A 19,471-nucleotide genomic window follows, 5' to 3' on the forward strand; every position below is an offset into this window, starting at 1 on the left:
AATCACATTTGGTTGCTACTATTCCCTGAATATCCACAAATAAATAAGGATCCAAAAAGATTCCTGGACTGGGAACCTGTATAATAAAACCTCAGATTTTAAAGCCCAGAAGAGACTATTATGTCACCTAATCTGACCTCCTCTATAACACAGGCCATAGAATTTCATCCAGTTACCTAAAAACTTGTTTGACTAAAGCACATCTTCCAGAAAGTCATCTAATACTGATTTGAAGACATGAAGAGATGGAGAATCCACCAATGGACATAAAGAGGGAAACAATATTTTCAAATATGAGTGGGAAAGTTGATGATTGGGGAGCTTAAACCCCGTCCCACTCCAACCTTGAACAGTTCCCCTCCCAAAAAGGAGAAGTGGCTGACATTAAAAAGCATGTGAAAAAACCCAAATCTGAGATTTTATATCACAAAAATATTAAAACAACAATAATAGTTGTCTCATGTCCCCATTCCCCTTTATGAAATGGGCTCCCTGGCCAGATTATATCTCCCACAATGCACCACGTCCTCTCTCCAAGTGGAAAGACTTCTTATGTCATATGGCATCTGATGGCACAAATAATGAATTAGATATTGGGTAAATGATATAGCCACTATCACAGCAGCAGCATCTGGAGATGTCAAGCACATCCACCCACCATCAAGATGAGAAAGAGGGCAGCTCATAACAAGATGGCATACTGTGTGTTCTTGAGCACCACGGGGGCAGGACAGGGAGCTCAAGAAGCTCAACAGTAAAGATGTAAGTTAAACCACCCAGGGCCACAATGTATCCTGTTGTAATCTTTCATTTCATATGGTTGTTCTTAGGTGCATGCAAGATCCGATCCAAAGAGACTAGGGGACAACAATCTGAGTTTTCTATCTGCCCAGAAATGTGCCATCGATATATAGTCCCATACCACCTGTTGCCAGTGTTCCTTAGAAAGGTTGTGTCTGATGTATTGTCTGAGAGGCTCGACTATTTCAGAAAAGGAGCTGCTTCTTTAGTCAGCATGTCTGATGTGGCTTTGAGATGAAATTGTGAAGTAAGCTGTCCTGATAGTTGGCTGCGCACAGTAATGCAGCCAAGGCCGTGCCTTCACACCTAATCTCTGGGGGAGCAATGCCAGCCAGGACCACAAGGTTGGAAACTGGAGCTGTCTGGGTTGCACCAGTAATGGTATGAAGGGCAGAGCTGATTGTTGAGTCTAGCTTTCCACAGTGAGGAATGGAGCCCATGCTGTTGCACAGTATTCTGCAAGTGCAATAATTAGGGCATTGGTAGACTGCCAGAAGCTGGGACTGGACAACAGGGGTTGGATGAATCACTGGTAGATGTCCATAAGGTTTCAACACTAGTACCCCATGAAGAGATACCATTGCACATCATGGGAGATGTAGTCTGACCAAGGAGCCCAGCCTATACAAGGAAATGGAAGCACAAAGCACCCTGAACTACAACTCCTATGAGGCACCGTGGCAGCATTTCTGGATTTACAAATTTAGGTGTACGGCCAAAATATTTCAGTATTGAATTTTCACTGAAAAATCAAAACTTTCCAAGACAAATTTACACAAAAACGATTTTTTTTTCAGTTTCATCAAAGTGTTCTGTGGACACCTTGGCACCTTCCCCCCACTCTCCTGTTTTCTGACTGGCTCTGACTGGAACAATTTACCTAAAGATATGGTGGATTCTATCATTTGAACGTTTTAATTACGACTGGATATCTTTCTGAAAGATGTGTTATAGCTCAAACAGAAGTTATGGGCTTGATGCAAGAATTGCTCGGCAAGATTTTATGGCCAGTGTTATCAAGATCAGACTAGGTAATCTGGCTTTAAAAATCTTTGAAACCAGTGTCTCAGGCCTTGCTCCAGAGGCCTCTGGGTCAGCATCTTGGGCCTTGGCTCCACACACCAGGGCCCTTTTGGCCAGAGTCTTGAACCTCAGCCTCATGTCCCAGGTCACTGTTAGCCTGAATGCCTTGGTCCTGCATCCTAGATCAGTTAGCCCAAGCCTCGGGCATTGGTCCTACACCCAGGGGCATTATTAGCCTCTGTGCCTTAGCTCCGCACCTCAGGTCCCTGTTAGCCACTATGGCTTGGCACCAAACCTGGGGCACTGTTAGCCTGTATACAATGTGATGCTTTCTGGGGGGTACCCAGGGCTGTAATGCATCTCATTACCACCTACCTTTAGTGTGTTTGTGCTTGCTGGGGTCAGCTCCCCAACTCCACCGGCAACGGGCAACACAACTCCTCTAGGCCTATGCAGCTCCCACTGTCTCTTTACAGGTTAGCAATAGACAGATACACACACACACACACACACACTCATTCTCTCTCTCCACCCTCTGAGCATCTCCATGAAGTGTCCAGTCCCTACTCCACTGGACACTCACAGTATTCACTGCTCCCAAAGGAACAGTACACCCCAGCTTACTAGTTACACCTTAGGTAACGGCTCCATTTAACACACAGTGCTTATATAAGATAATAGTAAAAAGAAACATAAGTTTATTTAACAAAGGATTGAGAGTCTAGTAAGAGCAAGAATTATTAGAAGCAGATGGTTACATATCAAATAAAATCATAACACACATTCTAGAACCTAGACTTATTTAACTAGATACTTTTATGTCTTAGGCTATGTCTACACTACTGCGGTAAGTTGACCTACGCTATGCAACTTCAGCTACGTGAATAACGTAACTGGAGTCGACGTACCTTAGGTCGAGTTATCGCGGGGTCTACACTGCGGGGGCTCAACGGAAGAAACTCTCCCGTCGACTTAACTTACTCTTCTCGTTGGGGGTAGCCTAGTACAGGGGTCGACAGGAGAGTGGTCCTGCTGCTAGACCCACTAAATCGACTGCCGGTGGATCGATCTCAAAGCTTCAGTGTAGTGTAGATGTAGCCTTATAGAGCAATACTCATCCAAAGTCCTTCTGGCATTTTACAGCCACCCTTGGCTTTGATTTTTCATTCACGAGACAAGTCACACTGTTGGCTTACCCCTTTGATGGAAGAGTCTATGTGTTTCCCTGCATTACCTGATATACCATACTAATCCTTTGATTTTAGTCATGAACAGGACACACCCACGCAGATTGTTTTTTCCTGTAGATTTTCTCTCTTGTAGATTTTGCAATCTTATACCTGGTATCTGGCTTACTCTGCAAATAGACATCCATTGCAAAACACAGAGTGCACAATACACACATGACCAGACAGAGACGAGCCTCTGCTACCTCCTCTCTGAAAAGAACATGCCCAAGGTATGTCCCCTTCTCGTGACCTGCCTTAAATCCCTTAAAAAAATCATTTTCAGTATAGATACATAACTCCTTAAATATTATCCGTACTTATTATGATTATGATGACCAGTGAGCTACTGATTCTCGGTAGGGACCTCCCATGCCACCCCTTGGTGAATTATGAATATTTCCTACTCAGGGGATCCCTGTAAAACCCCAGTGCCCTCTGCCAATTGGCACTGAGAAGTTCTTGGGTCATGTATCTTGGCTTGGCACCGAGGGGCCCTGTTAACCTTAGTCCTACCCTCATGGGTGCTGTTAGCCCATGTCTTAAGCCTGGGACCTGCACCCTAGGGTGCGGTTAGGCCATATGCTTTGGTCCCACCCTCAGAGGTGCTGTTGGCCTGTGTTTCAGAGCTGGCCCAGCACCCGGGATGCTAAACACTGGTCCCAGGGACCCCGCTGGCTAATATCCGGGGCCTCGGTGCGGCCCCCCCCCGGGGCCCTGCGGGCTCGTGTCTCGGACCTGGCCCCGCACCCACATTGGCCCGTGTCTGCGGGCAGCTCCTGTTCCCTCCCCCTCCTGCCGCAGCTCGCCCCGTCCGCCGCCATGTTGTCGGGCTGACGCCGCCGCCGCTGCGCCGCAGCAGGAGGAGGAGGCGGAGGGAAGGGGCCAGCCCGGAGCAGAGCAACAGGTACCGTCCGCAGGCCCAGGGGTGGCCTGGCGGCTTCCGCGCTGCTGCCCGGCCTCGGCCTGTGGGTTGGAGCCGGGGGGGTCCGAGGGAACAGAGGCGGCTGCCCGCCGGCTGGGTGAGCGGAGCCCTGGCCCCCGCGGGAGGAGCGCGGCGGGGGACGAGGCTGGGCAGCCCCGCGCCGGGGCAGGCTGAGTGGGTGGCGGGGTCTGGTGAGGAGGGTGGGGGTCCCTGGGCTAGAGGAGTGTTCCTGTGGGGGTCTGGGGAGGCACGATCTGGGGAGCAGGGCCATGACTGTGTTGGGGGTCCGGGGAGGGAGCAGGTTGGGGGGATCTGGGGAGAGAGCAGGTAGGGTGTGACCTTGCTTCGGGGGTGGGGGAGCCAAGGGAGGGAGCAGTAGGGGGTTCTTAGTTGAGGGGGATGGGGAGGGAGCAGGTAGGGGGTGCCCTTGGTTGGGGGGGCTGGAGAGGGACTCGAGGGAGTGGTTTGGGGGCTGTTGTGAGCAGTGACCTTTGGGAAGTGGGGAATGGCCTGGGGAACACACGACTGGGATTTGAGGTGTTTGGTGAGGAAGGGCTGGAGGGGGCTTGTGAAGGATTTAAGGGGCAGGAGGTTGCTTGAGGATGGGGAGCCCCAATATGATCCAGCCCATCAGTCCCATATCTGATCTGGTCTCTGTAGTCTAGTTCATTTGTTAGCTTGGATCCCTAACAAGACTAGGAGAGAGAGATTCCCTCCCCCCTTCTTTTAAATTTTCTCTGGGGAATGGGACTAGGATTCGATCTTCTCCAGTGTAAGCACCTCTTGCACAGTATAGCAAAGGAGAAAATCTCTCTCTTTGTTCATTTTATTTAGCTCACATCACAGTGTGCAGCCGGGTGCAGCACGAAAGTTTAAAACCACAATAACTGAAATAGAACTTTGGCAACAGAATGGGCAGCGGATGGGGAAATGTTTCAGGTTTGTGGCTTTTATTAGGCTGAGCAGACATTTCTTTTGCATTACAAGTTTTTCCTTTTTTAAAACAGTAAAGTTTTATATGCACTTTTCTCTTTTATGAAAGTGATTTTTTTGTAACCATCAAAGCTCTTGGGGTAATGCAGCATTTTATCCCTATGTCCTCTTGAACACAGCTGATGGATGCTGGGTTCAACTTCTGTTGGTTTTACCCTTAAATTTTAAAAGCTGTCAGAAATGAGTGAGGATTGTTTACAAATCTCCCCCACACATGTTCTCTCTGATTTGGAAGATGGAGGAGTAAAATTATTGATGCTAGAGCACTTCTACATGTTTCTATGGGAACTAATTTTCTGTTCCTAGGAGCTGGTTTCATAATTTCAGTAGTAAAGAGTGGCTGGTAAACCCTATAATCTGTGTGTATGTGTGGTAGTCTAAAGAAATGAAAATGGTAGCAATGATTAACATTAATGGTATTAAGCACCAACAACAGGTTCAGGCCTCCACAAGAGACAAAATACAGAACATCTGTGCTTGGAAAGCTTACAATCTATAAGCTCACTGGGAAGGTTAGGTAGATGGACTATACTGGGAATCTCAGAGAATGGAATAATGAAGATTATTATAATAATTGGTTTGCTTCTTAAGCTATTGTGAAAACCAGTAGTTTGAAGAAATTAAGAGCTGATGAAAACTAACTTCCATGGTTAATGCCTTGGTAAATGGTATCTTTTTTTTTTTTTTTGTCCATTTTTTTTGGCACTGTAATTTTCTATCAGAAAATAAAATGTGGCCGCCATCTAGGAGACCTGGTTGTGTCCTTTAGGCACTAATATAATTTGGATTAGAATTTGCAACTAGAGTGTGACACCAGTCACACGTTGCAAAATTTGAAAGTAGATTTTAATTTTAATAACACTTAGCACTTCATGTAAAAAGTCCTTTACAAACATCAAATAATCAGTCTTCATAAAACCTATGTTAAGCCATAAGTGTCACTCTCATTTTATAGAGGAGGAAATTGAGGCACAAAGAATAATTTAGCTAAATCTATGCAGGGAGTCAGTGATAGAGCTGGGATTGAAACTCAGGAGTTCTTGGCTCTTTTTTCTGTGTTCAGACCACTAGATCATGCTTGTCTCTCTAGAGACTTTTGAATGACTGCTGCCCCAAGATGCAAGTCAGACTCCAAGACTGCATCTACACATGCAATATTTGGACCCTTAATTCTTCACTGGTGCTGCTGTAATGCTTATATACACTGCCAGCTGGCATTGGTTAGGCAAGTGGCAAGCTGAGGCTTCCATTTTTCTGGTAAACTCTGATCATTTTGTTTCTACAGTCCTGCACCCTGTTTGTCTGGTTAGTCCACCTGTCGTATCCTGACTGGCACTTAGGTTGTAACCTCTCTGGGACAGTGACTGTGTTCTTTGTTTTCTGGCTGTACTGCATCCAGGACAAAGGGGTCTTGATGCTTTATTAGGGTTCCTAGGTGCTACAGTAATACAAATAATCGGTTCTAGTGATAGCAAAAGTGGACGCTTACTGTAGATAGGGTTTATGAATGTTTATCGCCATGTAATCTAATCTACCCACAGAGGAGTGCACCAGTGATGAATTATGGGAACTGATTTTTTCCCCTCAATGTGGGCAAGGTCAAATAAACCAAAGTAGAAGAGGGCTGTTATTGATTTTGAACATGGTTAATAAGAAGGCTTTTGTGAGTTTTGGATATTACCCGAATGGGGCCTATGCAAATACCTAGATTAGTTTTCAAATATTATTTATTTATAGTGCTGTCATATTACTATTATGTGAATTAAGTTTATTTTCATAGTAAGATATAAACTACTGAATATGAAGTTCTAGTCCTGTTTGCTATAATAATTTTTTACTCAGCTATTTATCTTGCATTATTATTTATGTATTCATTCACTGAGCACTCAAAAGTATACTAGGTGCCATTCAGGCAAATGGAAAAAAATAAGGGCCAAGATGTCAAAAGTTTCTAGTGACTTTTGGTGTTCAGCTTGTGACACCAGAAATGAGCACCCAGCCTCTTAAAATTAGGCCCCTTTAAGTAAGGGGACTGAAGTTGAACACCCCAAAACTGACTTATTTAGAATTATTATTTGCTCTTGCAAATCGTGGGCATGGGCTCTGCCTTGGAGAGATCACGCTTTAATTGACAATTTACAAGAGCCTTGATCTTGCTGAAGAATGTTCTCATTTAGATCACTTTGCAGGATAGGGGCAAATGGGATGGGGAAAGGGCACAATATTAGACTTTTAAAAACATAATTTGACTCCTAACGAGTCCCCACTTTTCATTTCACTCCATACGTAAGTGTCTTGATTTTTTTAGAAGTGTTATTCCTATCTTATTTCCCTTGTAAGTATTTTTACTCCTTCCTATTTCAATTTTTTTCATTTTGATTTTAACTGTTATTTATTTTACTTTTATGAAACATTTAATACTTTTTTCTGATATTTGTTTAGATCTTGCTTTTTCTATTTTTGTTTCTATTTAGCCTCAGTATTTTCTATTTGTAATCATTTTCTGTTTTCAGATTATTTCTTTTAACTTTCTTTTAACCACTTTTCAGCTTCAGCATACAACATCTTTCTCCATAGCTTCTAGAATCTAGATGATGGCCCTTCTGTTTCAGAAGGAATAAGTGGTGATGAGCATAGACTATTTTGGAAAAATTCTAATGATGTTGAGCAGCCGAGTATGTGAAGGACCTATTCCTCCTTTTTAACGTTTTACACTGTCTTGTTTTATGTGGCTGAGTGGTGCTGGGGGTTTAATGCCCCCAATACCTTACTAAGAAGATGACTGATTAGTTGACCCTTTTTATTTATGACTGTAGTTTATTTTATATAGTATGCAAAGGTCCTCTCAGGTTGTATATGTATTTGTCAATAAAGCAGTAATGTTTGGATTATGTATTGTGATAACCTCTGGCTATAAAATGAAACAGTAGTTACCTATTTTTTAAAACTGTAAACACATACTATCAACTTCGTTCAACATTAGCCTCATCCAGTGTATTTTTGAAAGCTCTTGGAGACCAGGTTTTCCCTGTGCCCCAGCCTTGTGACAGGTGATGCAACAGACCTATTCCACCTTGGCTGAGCATGCGGCTTTTGCTGTGCTTTGAAAGCTAGATTGATTTCCCAACGGGAATTAGGCACCTAGCCTTCCCAGGTGCTTTGAAAATCTTATTAGGCATCTTTGAGTGCCTCAGTACCTTTGAAAATCTCTCCCTAAGTCCCCCTAAGCATGGAACTTAGGGACCTATTTCAAGTAATAAATCCCAGTCTTCTATATGATACTGCTTGAATGCCAGTCCAATCCAAATTTTCTTTTTAAAAAATGTTCAGTATCTTATTTACTAACATCTTATCTATGTATGTCTTTCATTTATTCATCTAGATCAGGGGTGGGGAACCTTTCTTCTATCACGGGCCATTAACCCACAGAAATAATCAGTCATGGGCAACACACAAGTAAAAAGCAACTTAATTTAGGGGGTTTTTTTAGAGAGAGAAATATAAAACGTTCAACTCAGCTGCCAGGGGGACGGGGGGCGCCGAGGCTTGGGGCTTCCCGCCTATGGTGGGGCGAGCCAGCACTTGCGGCGCCAGCCCCGCGGGGGGGATACCAAGACTTGCCGGGGGGCTGGATGAAATTAAGCAGTGGCCTGGATCTGGATCGCGGGCCGTAGATTCCCCAGCCCTGATCTAGATTGTAACCCTCCTGGATCAGGGACCATCTTTTTGTTCTGTGTTTCTACAACATCTCGTATGTCTGCGTCTAGGGCCCTAGTGCTACAGTATTACAAATGATTAATAATAATAATACTCTGTTATTTGCTGCTGCTGTTTTTCTGTAGCTGCTCATTCTTCAGGTGATGTATGTTAAAAAGTAAACAGTGTCACGGAGATATGGGACTGAAAGTAATGCTTATGGAAGTCAGTGGAAAGGCTTCTATTGATTTTAATGGGCATTGGAAGTGCTTGTTTAGTGCTTGTTTAGTTAGATAGCACTGGAAAGAGAGAGAAGTGACTTTTAATCTTTCTGAAAACAAATGTTTCACTGCTAAAACAATAAAGTGCACTGTTAAAAAGTGGATTCAGAAACATTTTCAGTGAGTAAAATAGTGCATTATGGTGTATTTTTCTGTAAAGGTTTAGATATGTTGTCATTTTTTTTAGCTGGAAAATTAGGATAGAGAATTGTCTTGAGGCTTAGTTTGTCAATGTTTGTTAAAGCGCTTTGGAGATGAAAAGTGCTGTATGGATGTTAATTTTTATTAATGCTTCAGCTCTGAGGGTTAAAAGTTAGTCAGTGCATTTTTATGCCATGTCCTCTATTGTGTTACTTTATCTCTGTGTACTATTTGTGTTCAAACACAAACAAATTTGTTGATTTTATTTCTTTATGAATATTTGATTCTTTCTATAAAAATACATGTTTTGCTGTAGTTCACATTTCATAGTTATTTAGAAAGCAAACATGGTAACATCTTTCTGTTAGTGCTGTTGGGTGAGCAGTTTGTACAAGATTAAAAGGCCTGTGAGGAGACCACCAATAAATAGCTCTGCGTTGTTCAGACCGAGAGTGCAATAAAAGATGTATCATAAATATAGTATCCGGTTCACATATTGTAAAAATATACACAGTTCGTATTTTTATCACTTAGAAATATCTAAAACCATCCCCAGCAATAATACAATTTAGCATGTATAAGTTAATTGTCTGTCTCCTGTAGATGAATGAAGAAATAATAGATGAGACTTGTTTATTAGTGAATAGCTGAGAACAGCTTTGTACATGCTTTTCAGAATACCACATGGAATTCAAATGAAGCAAGGTGGTGACAGTAGCAGCACAACACATTGGAATTGTGTAATGGCGAAATTAAAAAGAACATTTACTGGAAAATTAGCTTTTCATTTTGTGCAGCTTTAAATAGGGTCAAAAACATTGCTGCGTATGTGGGTGCAAATGAAACAATGGCCTACATACAATAGCAGTGAACTTGGCTTGTAGTGTTTTGGTATGGATCTTAGTAATATTTCAGCTGTTAGAAGTAGTAGCTAAAATATGTTAGTTGGTAATTCTATTGGTGTTGCTCTTGCCACCCACTTGTCTGCCGATGAAGCTTATGAGGTGTTTGTTGTTAGTTGTAATTCTATTGATGTTGCCACCCACTTACCTGCAAATGACACTTATGAGGTGTTTGGCATTAACCATGACTCATGTTATCTATATGTAGTTAAGTGATTCAACAATATTGTAATCTTACAAAGTGAAGTAATAGTGGTGGACAACAGGAGATGGGTGTCATTCTCTTCTGAAACATCCCCATCAATTCTAAAAATATGACTATTGCAGGGCAAAACATTTCCCATTATGACTATCAGCATATTATGACATTACAAACTGCCTCTGATTTTTTTGATACACTGCCTTTAGCACAATATTTTGAAAGCCAAGAATCGTGATCATTTAAAATAATTTATATAAAGATATTACAAACTACCCCTCACTTAAAACACATACACACAAAAATAATTTAGTGTAGCCAATTATGAATTAAGGTCATACGATTACCATTCTACTGGATGTGTGCTCTTGGTCCAAGGACAAGTTAGGTATCATTTAGTGTACTTAAGACTGCAGTACAAGATAAAGTGGCACCTAATCCATTACAAAGCCTTATATACATTTGCTGTTGTTTCTAATGGTTTAAGTGTTAGTATATTGTATAACCTGGTACTTGGTGTTTAAAGTTGAAAGGAGAAATTCCAGTTGAATGCCCCATCTGTTTTCTCCATTGTGCCCTAGTAATGTGTTGTCTATGGTTTCCATCACCCTTCTGCATCTGAATAACCCAGAGGACTCTGAAAATTAAAATAAAATTGTTAAGAAGCAGATAAAATCATAATACTGCAGGTTAGGTATTTTATGGGTATTTTACTTTTCACATGTAAGATTTTTAGTTATTTTTCTTAAGGCACCCTAATATCTTCAGGCATGTACACCTGCAAATGTGCTCCCTAGTCACACTAAGACCCCAGTCATGCTAATTTACAGTTGTATTTAAAAACAGTTTTGGTAGTAGGCCTCTATCACACTGTGGATTGAGATTCTTAACTGTAGACTGTTAGAAATATGTTGTTCTTTTAAAAAGCAAAGCACTACAGTCTTACTTCCTGGGTGATGTACAGCTTCCTTTTTAGACAAAAATACCTGCCTGTGCTGGTCAGTTAAACCGTACTAAACCTGCCAATAACAGTTATAGCTAGCTACTGATGTGAACATGGTGTATTTTATATTGGTATTAAAAAAATTAGCATCAGTTCTTCTAACTTTAGATGTGAATCCAGATTTAAATAATTCTCCCCCCTCCCCTAAAAATGCTTCAAGAATTTTATAAACAGCATATTCAGATTATTCTTTTGAGATGTTGGGCATAGAAGACTACCCTCTATATATTTCTCATGTGTCTTGTATCTTTTTCTGCTTAACTGCACTAAGCTCCTTTGATCCACAGACTGTATATTTTGAACTCTTTTTCTTGGACAAGTGTTGGAACAACAAGTCGAAGAGCAGATCTGTTGCATCCTGAAGAGAAAATAATGCTGTAGTGTACTCCATGGTATTTGCTGCATTATCAGGAAGACAGATATCTCTCTTGCTTTATGGTGGGCTTTCCAGTGTTAATTTGTGCTTGTGAGAAAGAATAGAAGGAGATTTTTGTACATGGTTAGGCTTCCAAGAGATATGTCCAGAATAGAAGATTCAGAATAAAGATTCTGGCAATAGAATAGGGAAAAACAACAAAATCCGAGATTTCAAATAAGGGCTTGTCTATTCTACAAATACTTTGCCGGTATAGCCATACTAGTGTAGCTATGCCAACACAGCCCTCTAGCATAGAAATGGCATATATCATCAGAAGGAGGTTTTTCTGCCAGCATAGCTAAACCAGCTCTATGCCACTTTTCTGGTGGCATAATTGCATCTACACTGGGGGTATTGCTGGCATAGCAGTGTTGACTAGAGGTGTGATTTTTTTTTTTCCACACTACTAACTGACCTAGCTATGTCAATAAAACTTTGTAGTGTAGACTAAACCTAAATGTTTTTCTTTGAGCTAGCTCTGTCTGCTTGTAAGGATAAGCCAAGAATAGTTAAGCTAGTGAAAAATGCCGTCACTATACCTACTGGCAGGCAAACTAACCGTATCACTTCATATACTTTCGTTGTGTGTATGTAATTGGTTCCTGTTGCTTGGCTTGCGTTTAGGCTCTCATTTGATCCACACCGTTAATTTGTTTTTTGCTGATGACTTTTTGTTAAGACATCTCCTTTACCAGCTTCATATTTTATGCCCTATGCTTGGAACACCTTAACAGTTAATGTTCGCCAAACAAAATTCCTTCTTCCAAAACACTTCAAGCAAATCCAACTTTGTGTGGAATATTCCAGTTGTAAAGGTAATTTTCTATTCTATGTTTGTTGTAACCTGCTTGTTACTTGATTATAATCTCTTCTGATTAGGGATTCTTTTCTTTGTTTGGCATACTTTATTACACAGCAGTGTGTCCCTCTGTGGTGTTACGTAAAATGTTCTTTAGAAATTTCCAAGTTTTGTTGTAATTTAAAAGTTATCTAGAGTCATTTCTAATCTAGAAAGTCCAGTGTAGATCTAGTATCTTTCACTGAAATTGCACCATCAACTGAGAATAAGAGGAACTACTGCATTATGAAGGATGCTAGGATGTAGTTATATGGTGACTAATGGATTACCATACTTGGAATTTGTGAAAATAAACTAATATCCACTTTGATTTCTGAGTAATATCCAAACCTTAGGGACACTGTGACTGCATAGAGTCGGAGTTCTTTCTTAGTGGCAAGCATGTTTCTTACCCTCAGTCCCATGGAAACAGTTTTGTGGGGGTTTGTATCTGAGGAATTTGGGTCGGTGAGTGGCCTGGTTGGAAATGTGGGGATAGTAGAACTATTTGGGCTGCACTGAATTACCCCTTTACCCACCCAAATTCATGAGGGGGACTGGGCGCCTCTAGGCACTGCAATAATACAGGCAAATAAATACAGTAACTCCTCACTTAACGTCCTCCCGCTTAACGTTGTTTCAAAGTTACATCGCTGCTCAATTAGGGAACATGCTCGTTTAAAGTTGTGCAATGCTCCCTTATAACGTCTGTTTGGCTGCCTGCTCTGTCTGCAGCTTGTAAGATTCTGTGGGAGAGCAGCGACTTTACAAAGGAGCATTGCACAAGTTCCTCTTCTCCGCCTCCTCCCCCTCCCTCCCAGCGCTTTCCCCCTCCCTCTCAGAGCGGGGAAGCGCCGCCTCTCCGCTCCTTCCCCTCCATCCCAGAAAGTCCTAAGCATTGCCAAACAGCTATTTGGTGGCAGGGAAGCGCTGGGAGGGAGGGGGATGAGCGGGGAAGCGCCGTGTCTCCGCTCCTCTCCCTCCCTCCCAGAAAGTCCTAAGCATGAAGCGCTGGGAAGAAGCGGGGAAGCGCCACGTCTCCACTCCTCCCCCTCCCTCCCAGAAAGTCCTAAGCGCCGCCAAACAGCTGTTTGCTGGCTTGTCCTTTCATATTGTGGGAGACCCTTCCCCCCTCCCATGCTTTTGGGTTCAGAAATCTTTATGGCTGGTAAGACTCTGGCAGCCTGGCTCTAATGGAACTGTGCTACACAAGAGGTGGCATAGGGCCCAAGAGCTGATGCCGAGACATAAGAACTCTATCTGGATCCCTTTACATGTCTGCATTCTGAAGTCTGGTTGCTTCTGTGTGAGGTGCAATTTCTCCCACATACTCAGGACTTTCAGGCATGGAGCACTTCCCTACCTGGATTATCACTTAAGGGTTTAGATTTGGTGCATTTTAGGTCTTACATTTCAGAAAGCTGCTGTGTGATAGGATCTAGATACAATACAATAGTATGAGGCATGGCTGAAACATGGTATGGTCTTGTAATGCACACAGCTATAGCCTTGTTTGGCAGTACCATGTTGTAACGGGGACGCAAAACTCACTAGCTTTCTGCAGTTAGATGGGATCTTAGAGACTGCCTCTCGCCTCATGGTTTTTAACCTGGCAGTTGAGAACAGGTGGGGTGCTTGAGTTGACAATAGCTTGACTTTTGTATATGGAGGCTGGAGGGCCCTCTAGTTTGGAAATTGCTTTTGCTTTCCCCAGGCACACGTCCTCTCCAAAAAGCCCGAGGTTGTTAGACTTATGCAGCATTTCCAAGGCCTAGCTGTTTGTTTAGGCTTTTTTCTCAAGGGTTGTTTGAGGGATTTATTTTATAGTTTGATGTTCTTCATAACCCTAAGGTTAAAAAACAAGCCAAAAAGATTTTTTGGTAGTATTGGGTAGGTGGAATGTCAGGCATTCCCCTCCCCGCCCCCCATTTTAAAAATAAAAAGTGATCTGCAAAGGAGAGAACAAAATGAATAGTTCAAGAGTATGGGTTTAATCAGTTAAAATTTTATACCCCAATCCTGCAATAAGATCCATACAGATCAACCCTGGTGTCCATGCACAGCCCTATTGACTTTTACCCCATTGATTTCAGGTGGGTTCTTCATTCTCATCCTATTGCAGTATTTCAGCCTAGAGTTCTTTTCTGGCAGTTCTTAAAAGTACAGCTTTTATAGAACTTTATGTTCAGCTGGAAAGTTATAAATAGGGAGGAATTGTCCTTTGTTATTTCATTTTTAGTACATAGGAAGAGACGTTGGAGGCAACCTAAAAATATACAAATTCATTTTAATTTTCTCATCCTCTTGGAAAAGTTTTCAGCCTTTCTTTTGCCTCCCTCTGTTCTTTCTTCAATTGATCCCTGGTATCACACTTGATAGATCAATGGATTCACCATCCATTTCCATTTTTATATTAAAAAAAAATGTAAAGGGTCTTGTGATACTACTGTGAAGAGAGTTATATAAAAACAGTTGTACTGTGTAATTCTTTCTTCACTAGGCAGTTATATAAGCAGTATATAATGGGTTAACTTTGGTTTTCACTCATTTGGGGATGGATGATATATCACAGTCAACATGTGGCTATGCAATGCACAAACCAACCAATGAAGGCAAATTCTTGATCTAAAATTAGCCCATTGTATAGCCTACATTATAAATATTGTGTATAGAATATACCTGTAGAGTACTGGTACAGAGTGATTCCTAACATTTTCCATTTAGTGCATAAGTGTGTAGTAAATACTCTATACTCTTCAAGGAAATTTTTTGAATGCTTCTGGAAGCAACTGCATGTTTTTTGCAACCAATAAAACAATCAGATATGCCAGAATAAGCAACACCATACAGAAAAAAATGTTTCTGTACCTTTAATATTTTTGAAAATGTATTTGAACAGGTATTTAATCACTGAAGGGGGGGCATAATAGTTATCTGAAATGTGATACAGAAATTAGAATATTAGAAGCATCTGAACCCTGGGATGAGTAATTGCACTGCAGGATTCTGCTATTGTTGGCTAGTGCTGTTTCGTGAGTAGATTCTTTCCTGCCTCCCCCTCCCCCGCCCCATTCTTAATTTTTTTATTGTGTTTTTTCATATTTTAACCTAATAAAATTGTCACTTTGCTATGCAGAATTTCACATCACATACCATTACTACAAAATTGTTTCCAGATTTAAAGCTTTTGTGGCTCCTTAGTGAACAGTAGTCAAAATGAAATGATTTTATCTGAAGCAATACCGTGTGTATGTTGTCTTAATTCTTTATGGGTGTTCCCTATCTGTAAAACGGGGAAAGTGCCTAAGTTTGAGGAATGTTTTGAGAATTAGTTAATGTTTTGCAAATATAAAGAGCTAATAAATAAAATGTTAAATACTCTTGAAATGGGACCAGACTAGCAAAACAAAATGTGACAGGCAGCATTTTAACATTTCTTATTCTGAAAGTATGTTATATTAAGAACCGCTCTGATGATGATACTTTTTGTTTTTGATAATATAACAAAAATAATTGCCTTTATAACAATATTCAGTTTTATATGCTGGAAAATAGACTGCTGCATGATTTGATTAGAGCTAGTTATTTTACAGAATGAAGTATGCAGGGTCATTTCCACTAATCATGCTTTTGTAAGTTCTGTGGAAAGTTATTTATCCAATATTTGAACTATTGAATTTCAATATTGTTCTTTCTTTTATTAACAGAAGTATTATTTTCAAGTATGTCAACTATAATTTTAATTTTGATAAATATTCAAGTAAATCATGGAAGTTCGGGCTGAATAACATCTGTTAGGTTGTCTAGTCCATCCTCCTTCCAGTGAAGGATTGTTCTGTACAGTATATGTTCCAGTGTGTGTGTGTGTCTTATGCAGTACACACAGTACAATGAATGCCGTTTTCCTTTAAGAATGTGATTCTAGGTTCAAGACTGCACTGCATACCAAATAAAAATCTCCCACCTACAGAAATCTCCCACCTACTTCCAAATGCAAATTCAGTATGTTCGGTAGCAGCTTGAAGCCCTGCATTGTTTGCTTCCGGAAGTGTGAGCTGAAGAGGACAGACATTCCCTCTGCTCGGCAGGAGCACTAAGCTGTGTTCTGCCCTTGTTGCATTATTAATGGGACAATGTTTTTATGTTGCAGATGGCTAAGAGCTAGCAAAGCACATTCAGGACCATGATGGCTCAGTTTCCCACAGCCATGAATGGTAAGTAGCTTGGTCTGGGTTCATTTATGTGGGGTCGGAGAGTGCTTTTTTGTTTTTATATGTAATATCAATAATATTAGTAATTAACTGATTGCAACATATGCCTCAATGTTTTTGTCAACTTGCTGTAGCATATTTACTGTTGCTTATGACTTCTGATGTATAGTCTATACTCTAGGAATTCAGCACAAGTTTGTCCTGTAGTATAATTAAGAGTGCACATATGCCTGGAGCATCTAGTAATTTTAGTTAATTTAAGGGGTTGTTACATGCCGATACATGACTGTATTTTGAATACTGAATGACTTCAGATGAGGAATAATCTAAGTAACCATTAATTAACAGAATAGGTATTTGAGTTTGTATAATATGGCATAGGATTTTGATATGTTTTAATTTAGATATGGTAAATATTATTTAGTTTAAACTAAAATATTTCAATTAATTGATTATTCACAATCAATACAGAATGTGCTCAAAATATGCAGATAAATCTTAAATATTTTCCCTCTTGATTTTACGTTGTTGTCATGCAAAATAATGCAGAAGCTCATGTTTTTTTCAGTTTCCTTTCAAAGACATACTCCAGATAAAACTTTAAAAGATGCTATGCAACTTCTGACTATGTGTTAGTCAGTTGGATCACTCTGTTTCTAAAGGGAATAGTCTGCCTTAAAGAAACACATTGCTAAATCTGCTGAGAAATTGGAAGTTTTTATGCTATTTTACCTGGTGACTTCATTGCTATAATTGAAGCTACCCAAAAATGAAAAAGAATGGTTAGAGGTAAAACACACTCTGTCTGCCAAGTGGGGGAAAATCTGACAGTTGGGTAAAAAATCTGCAATTTGTCTGGTTTGTTGTTTGAGGAGATAAATATAAGAAAGACTAGGAGTTTCTGGTAGCTAATTTAGTTATATAGCCATGTTATGGATGTTTTCAATAAAATGTGTAAAACCATTATACTGGTGAATAGCAACCATTATGGTGCTATTCACCAACACACTGTTATACTGTAAATGGCAACTATAGCAGAATCCAGAAATAATGTTTCAGTATTGCTTTAAAAATTAGTATAATAGTAGAAGTTGGAACAAAATAAATCCATGTATTGCATACCTGAATTCTTAGGCAAAACAAGATGAGTACCACATTGTCTTTTCCACTTCATTGGACAGATGGGACAGAAACTTAGTGGAGTCCTGTTTTATTTTTCCTATTGTTGGGCTTTTTTGTTTTTGTTTTTTATTTTTAAAGTGCTGATTCTTTGGCAGTATTCCCCACCCCAAATCCCATGGAAACCGTTCTTGTGATTCAGGGCTAGTTTATCTCCAGTCATTGTCCCTTTGCTGTCCCCTATGGTGAATCTCTGCCTAAAGTTAATGCAGTCTTGTGCTTTGTCTTCACACACCACCCCCACCCCTTCAGTCCATTTGGGCACTGGGAGAAGGCTGTAGGGGGCAGAGAAGCAGCACTCAGGCACAGAGCCTCTGGATCTCAAAAAATTGCTGGTTTGGGGAGCTGAACAGCTTCTCAATCTGTACCACAGCAAACTTTGCGCCCTCTCCCCTGCTCTCAAAGGAGGAACAATGCCAAGTAAACTTAAGGAGATTCACCTCAGAGAGTTTGCAGTCTGCTATGTGAAGTCTGTGCCTTTAGTTAAACCACTTCCTTGTGAAACACATCTGAGTGCATGTAGTTAAACAATATGAATGAATAATCAAAATTAAGTGCAGTTGAAACAAGTTAGGTAGAGAGAGGTTTAAAATCCTACTGAGATTTCATGGTAAACATTGAACAACCTTTTCTGTAGAAACTATTCTGTTTATGTAGTCTGTATTCTTCTTCCCTGTTTTAAAATTACTAATGCTATTTCCATTAAAACAGGATTATCTGCTTCTACCATTTATTCTTCAATTGAAGTAATTTGTATTATGCAGTTCATCCCAGATGAGTGCCAATAAAATCTCAGTTACACACAAAAATGGCTGCTATATGAAAATAATTCAGAAGTTTAGACTGTTACAAGTAGTCTTGGTAGAAATAGATTAGAGGGAGAGGTGCAGGTGAACTAGTTAAAGGTGCATGACATATGTAAGGTATTGTGTGTTTTGGAATTTATATCACACAGATCACCACATAGTGGTGAATGTCTGTTCTGGGCAAATAGTGAGGTCCATTGGATAAACTCTTGGACTGTGAGTTGGAGACCAGGGTTGTATTCTCAGCTCTGTCATTCACTCTCTGTGAAACATAGGCAAGTTACTTATTATTTGTATTGGGGTAGCGCCCACAGACTCCAATCATCCTTCCTGTCTACAGTTTGAAATCTGTAAAATGGGGATAATGATACACACTTCTGCAAAATGCTTTGAGATCTATAGATGAGAAGCAATACTGTGTGTGTGTGTGTGCGTGCACATGTGCGCGCGTGTGTGTGTGTGTAACTTCTCAGTAAGTAGAAACACCTAAACAGAGCCATACTTAGGCTATATCACAATATCCAAATAGCTGAGAGTTTGTCATAAGCTCCGGTCTGCGTCACACAACTGAGCCAATAAGAATCCAGAAGCACATGAGCCAGCAAGCAACAAATGTTCCATTTTTATGCAAATACCCTTTACTAGTAGTAACAAAAGAAATCCAGATAATTTTCTCTAAGTATTATTATTTGTATTACATAGCAGAATGTCTCTCTCATTTTCCTGTGTGCGATTGGTGACTCTTCAAGCAAAATTTTACAGCACTCTATGACTTTAATTGGCTTTTATTTTGCTACTTATTTGCATAGGATGGAGGCAAATCTAGTTT

The 19,471-nt window shown here is 40.6% G+C and overlaps 1 protein-coding gene across 1 annotated transcript in view; it reads left to right on the top strand.

Annotated features, from left to right (window-relative positions):
* Window positions 1-3,901: 3,901 nt before the first annotated feature.
* Window positions 3,902-19,471, top strand: part of ITSN2 (intersectin 2) — a 117,626-nt gene continuing 102,056 nt past the window's right edge. Inside the window, exons 1-2 of the mRNA XM_065401027.1 lie at window positions 3,902-3,957; window positions 16,597-16,660. Of these exons, the coding sequence (XP_065257099.1) occupies window positions 16,630-16,660 (31 nt within the window). The 5' untranslated portion in view covers window positions 3,902-3,957; window positions 16,597-16,629. The remainder of the gene's footprint in view (window positions 3,958-16,596; window positions 16,661-19,471) is intronic.

The sequence above is a fragment of the Emys orbicularis genome, chromosome 3, assembly GCF_028017835.1.
Source record: "Emys orbicularis isolate rEmyOrb1 chromosome 3, rEmyOrb1.hap1, whole genome shotgun sequence".
Taxonomy (NCBI): Eukaryota; Metazoa; Chordata; order Testudines; family Emydidae; genus Emys; species Emys orbicularis.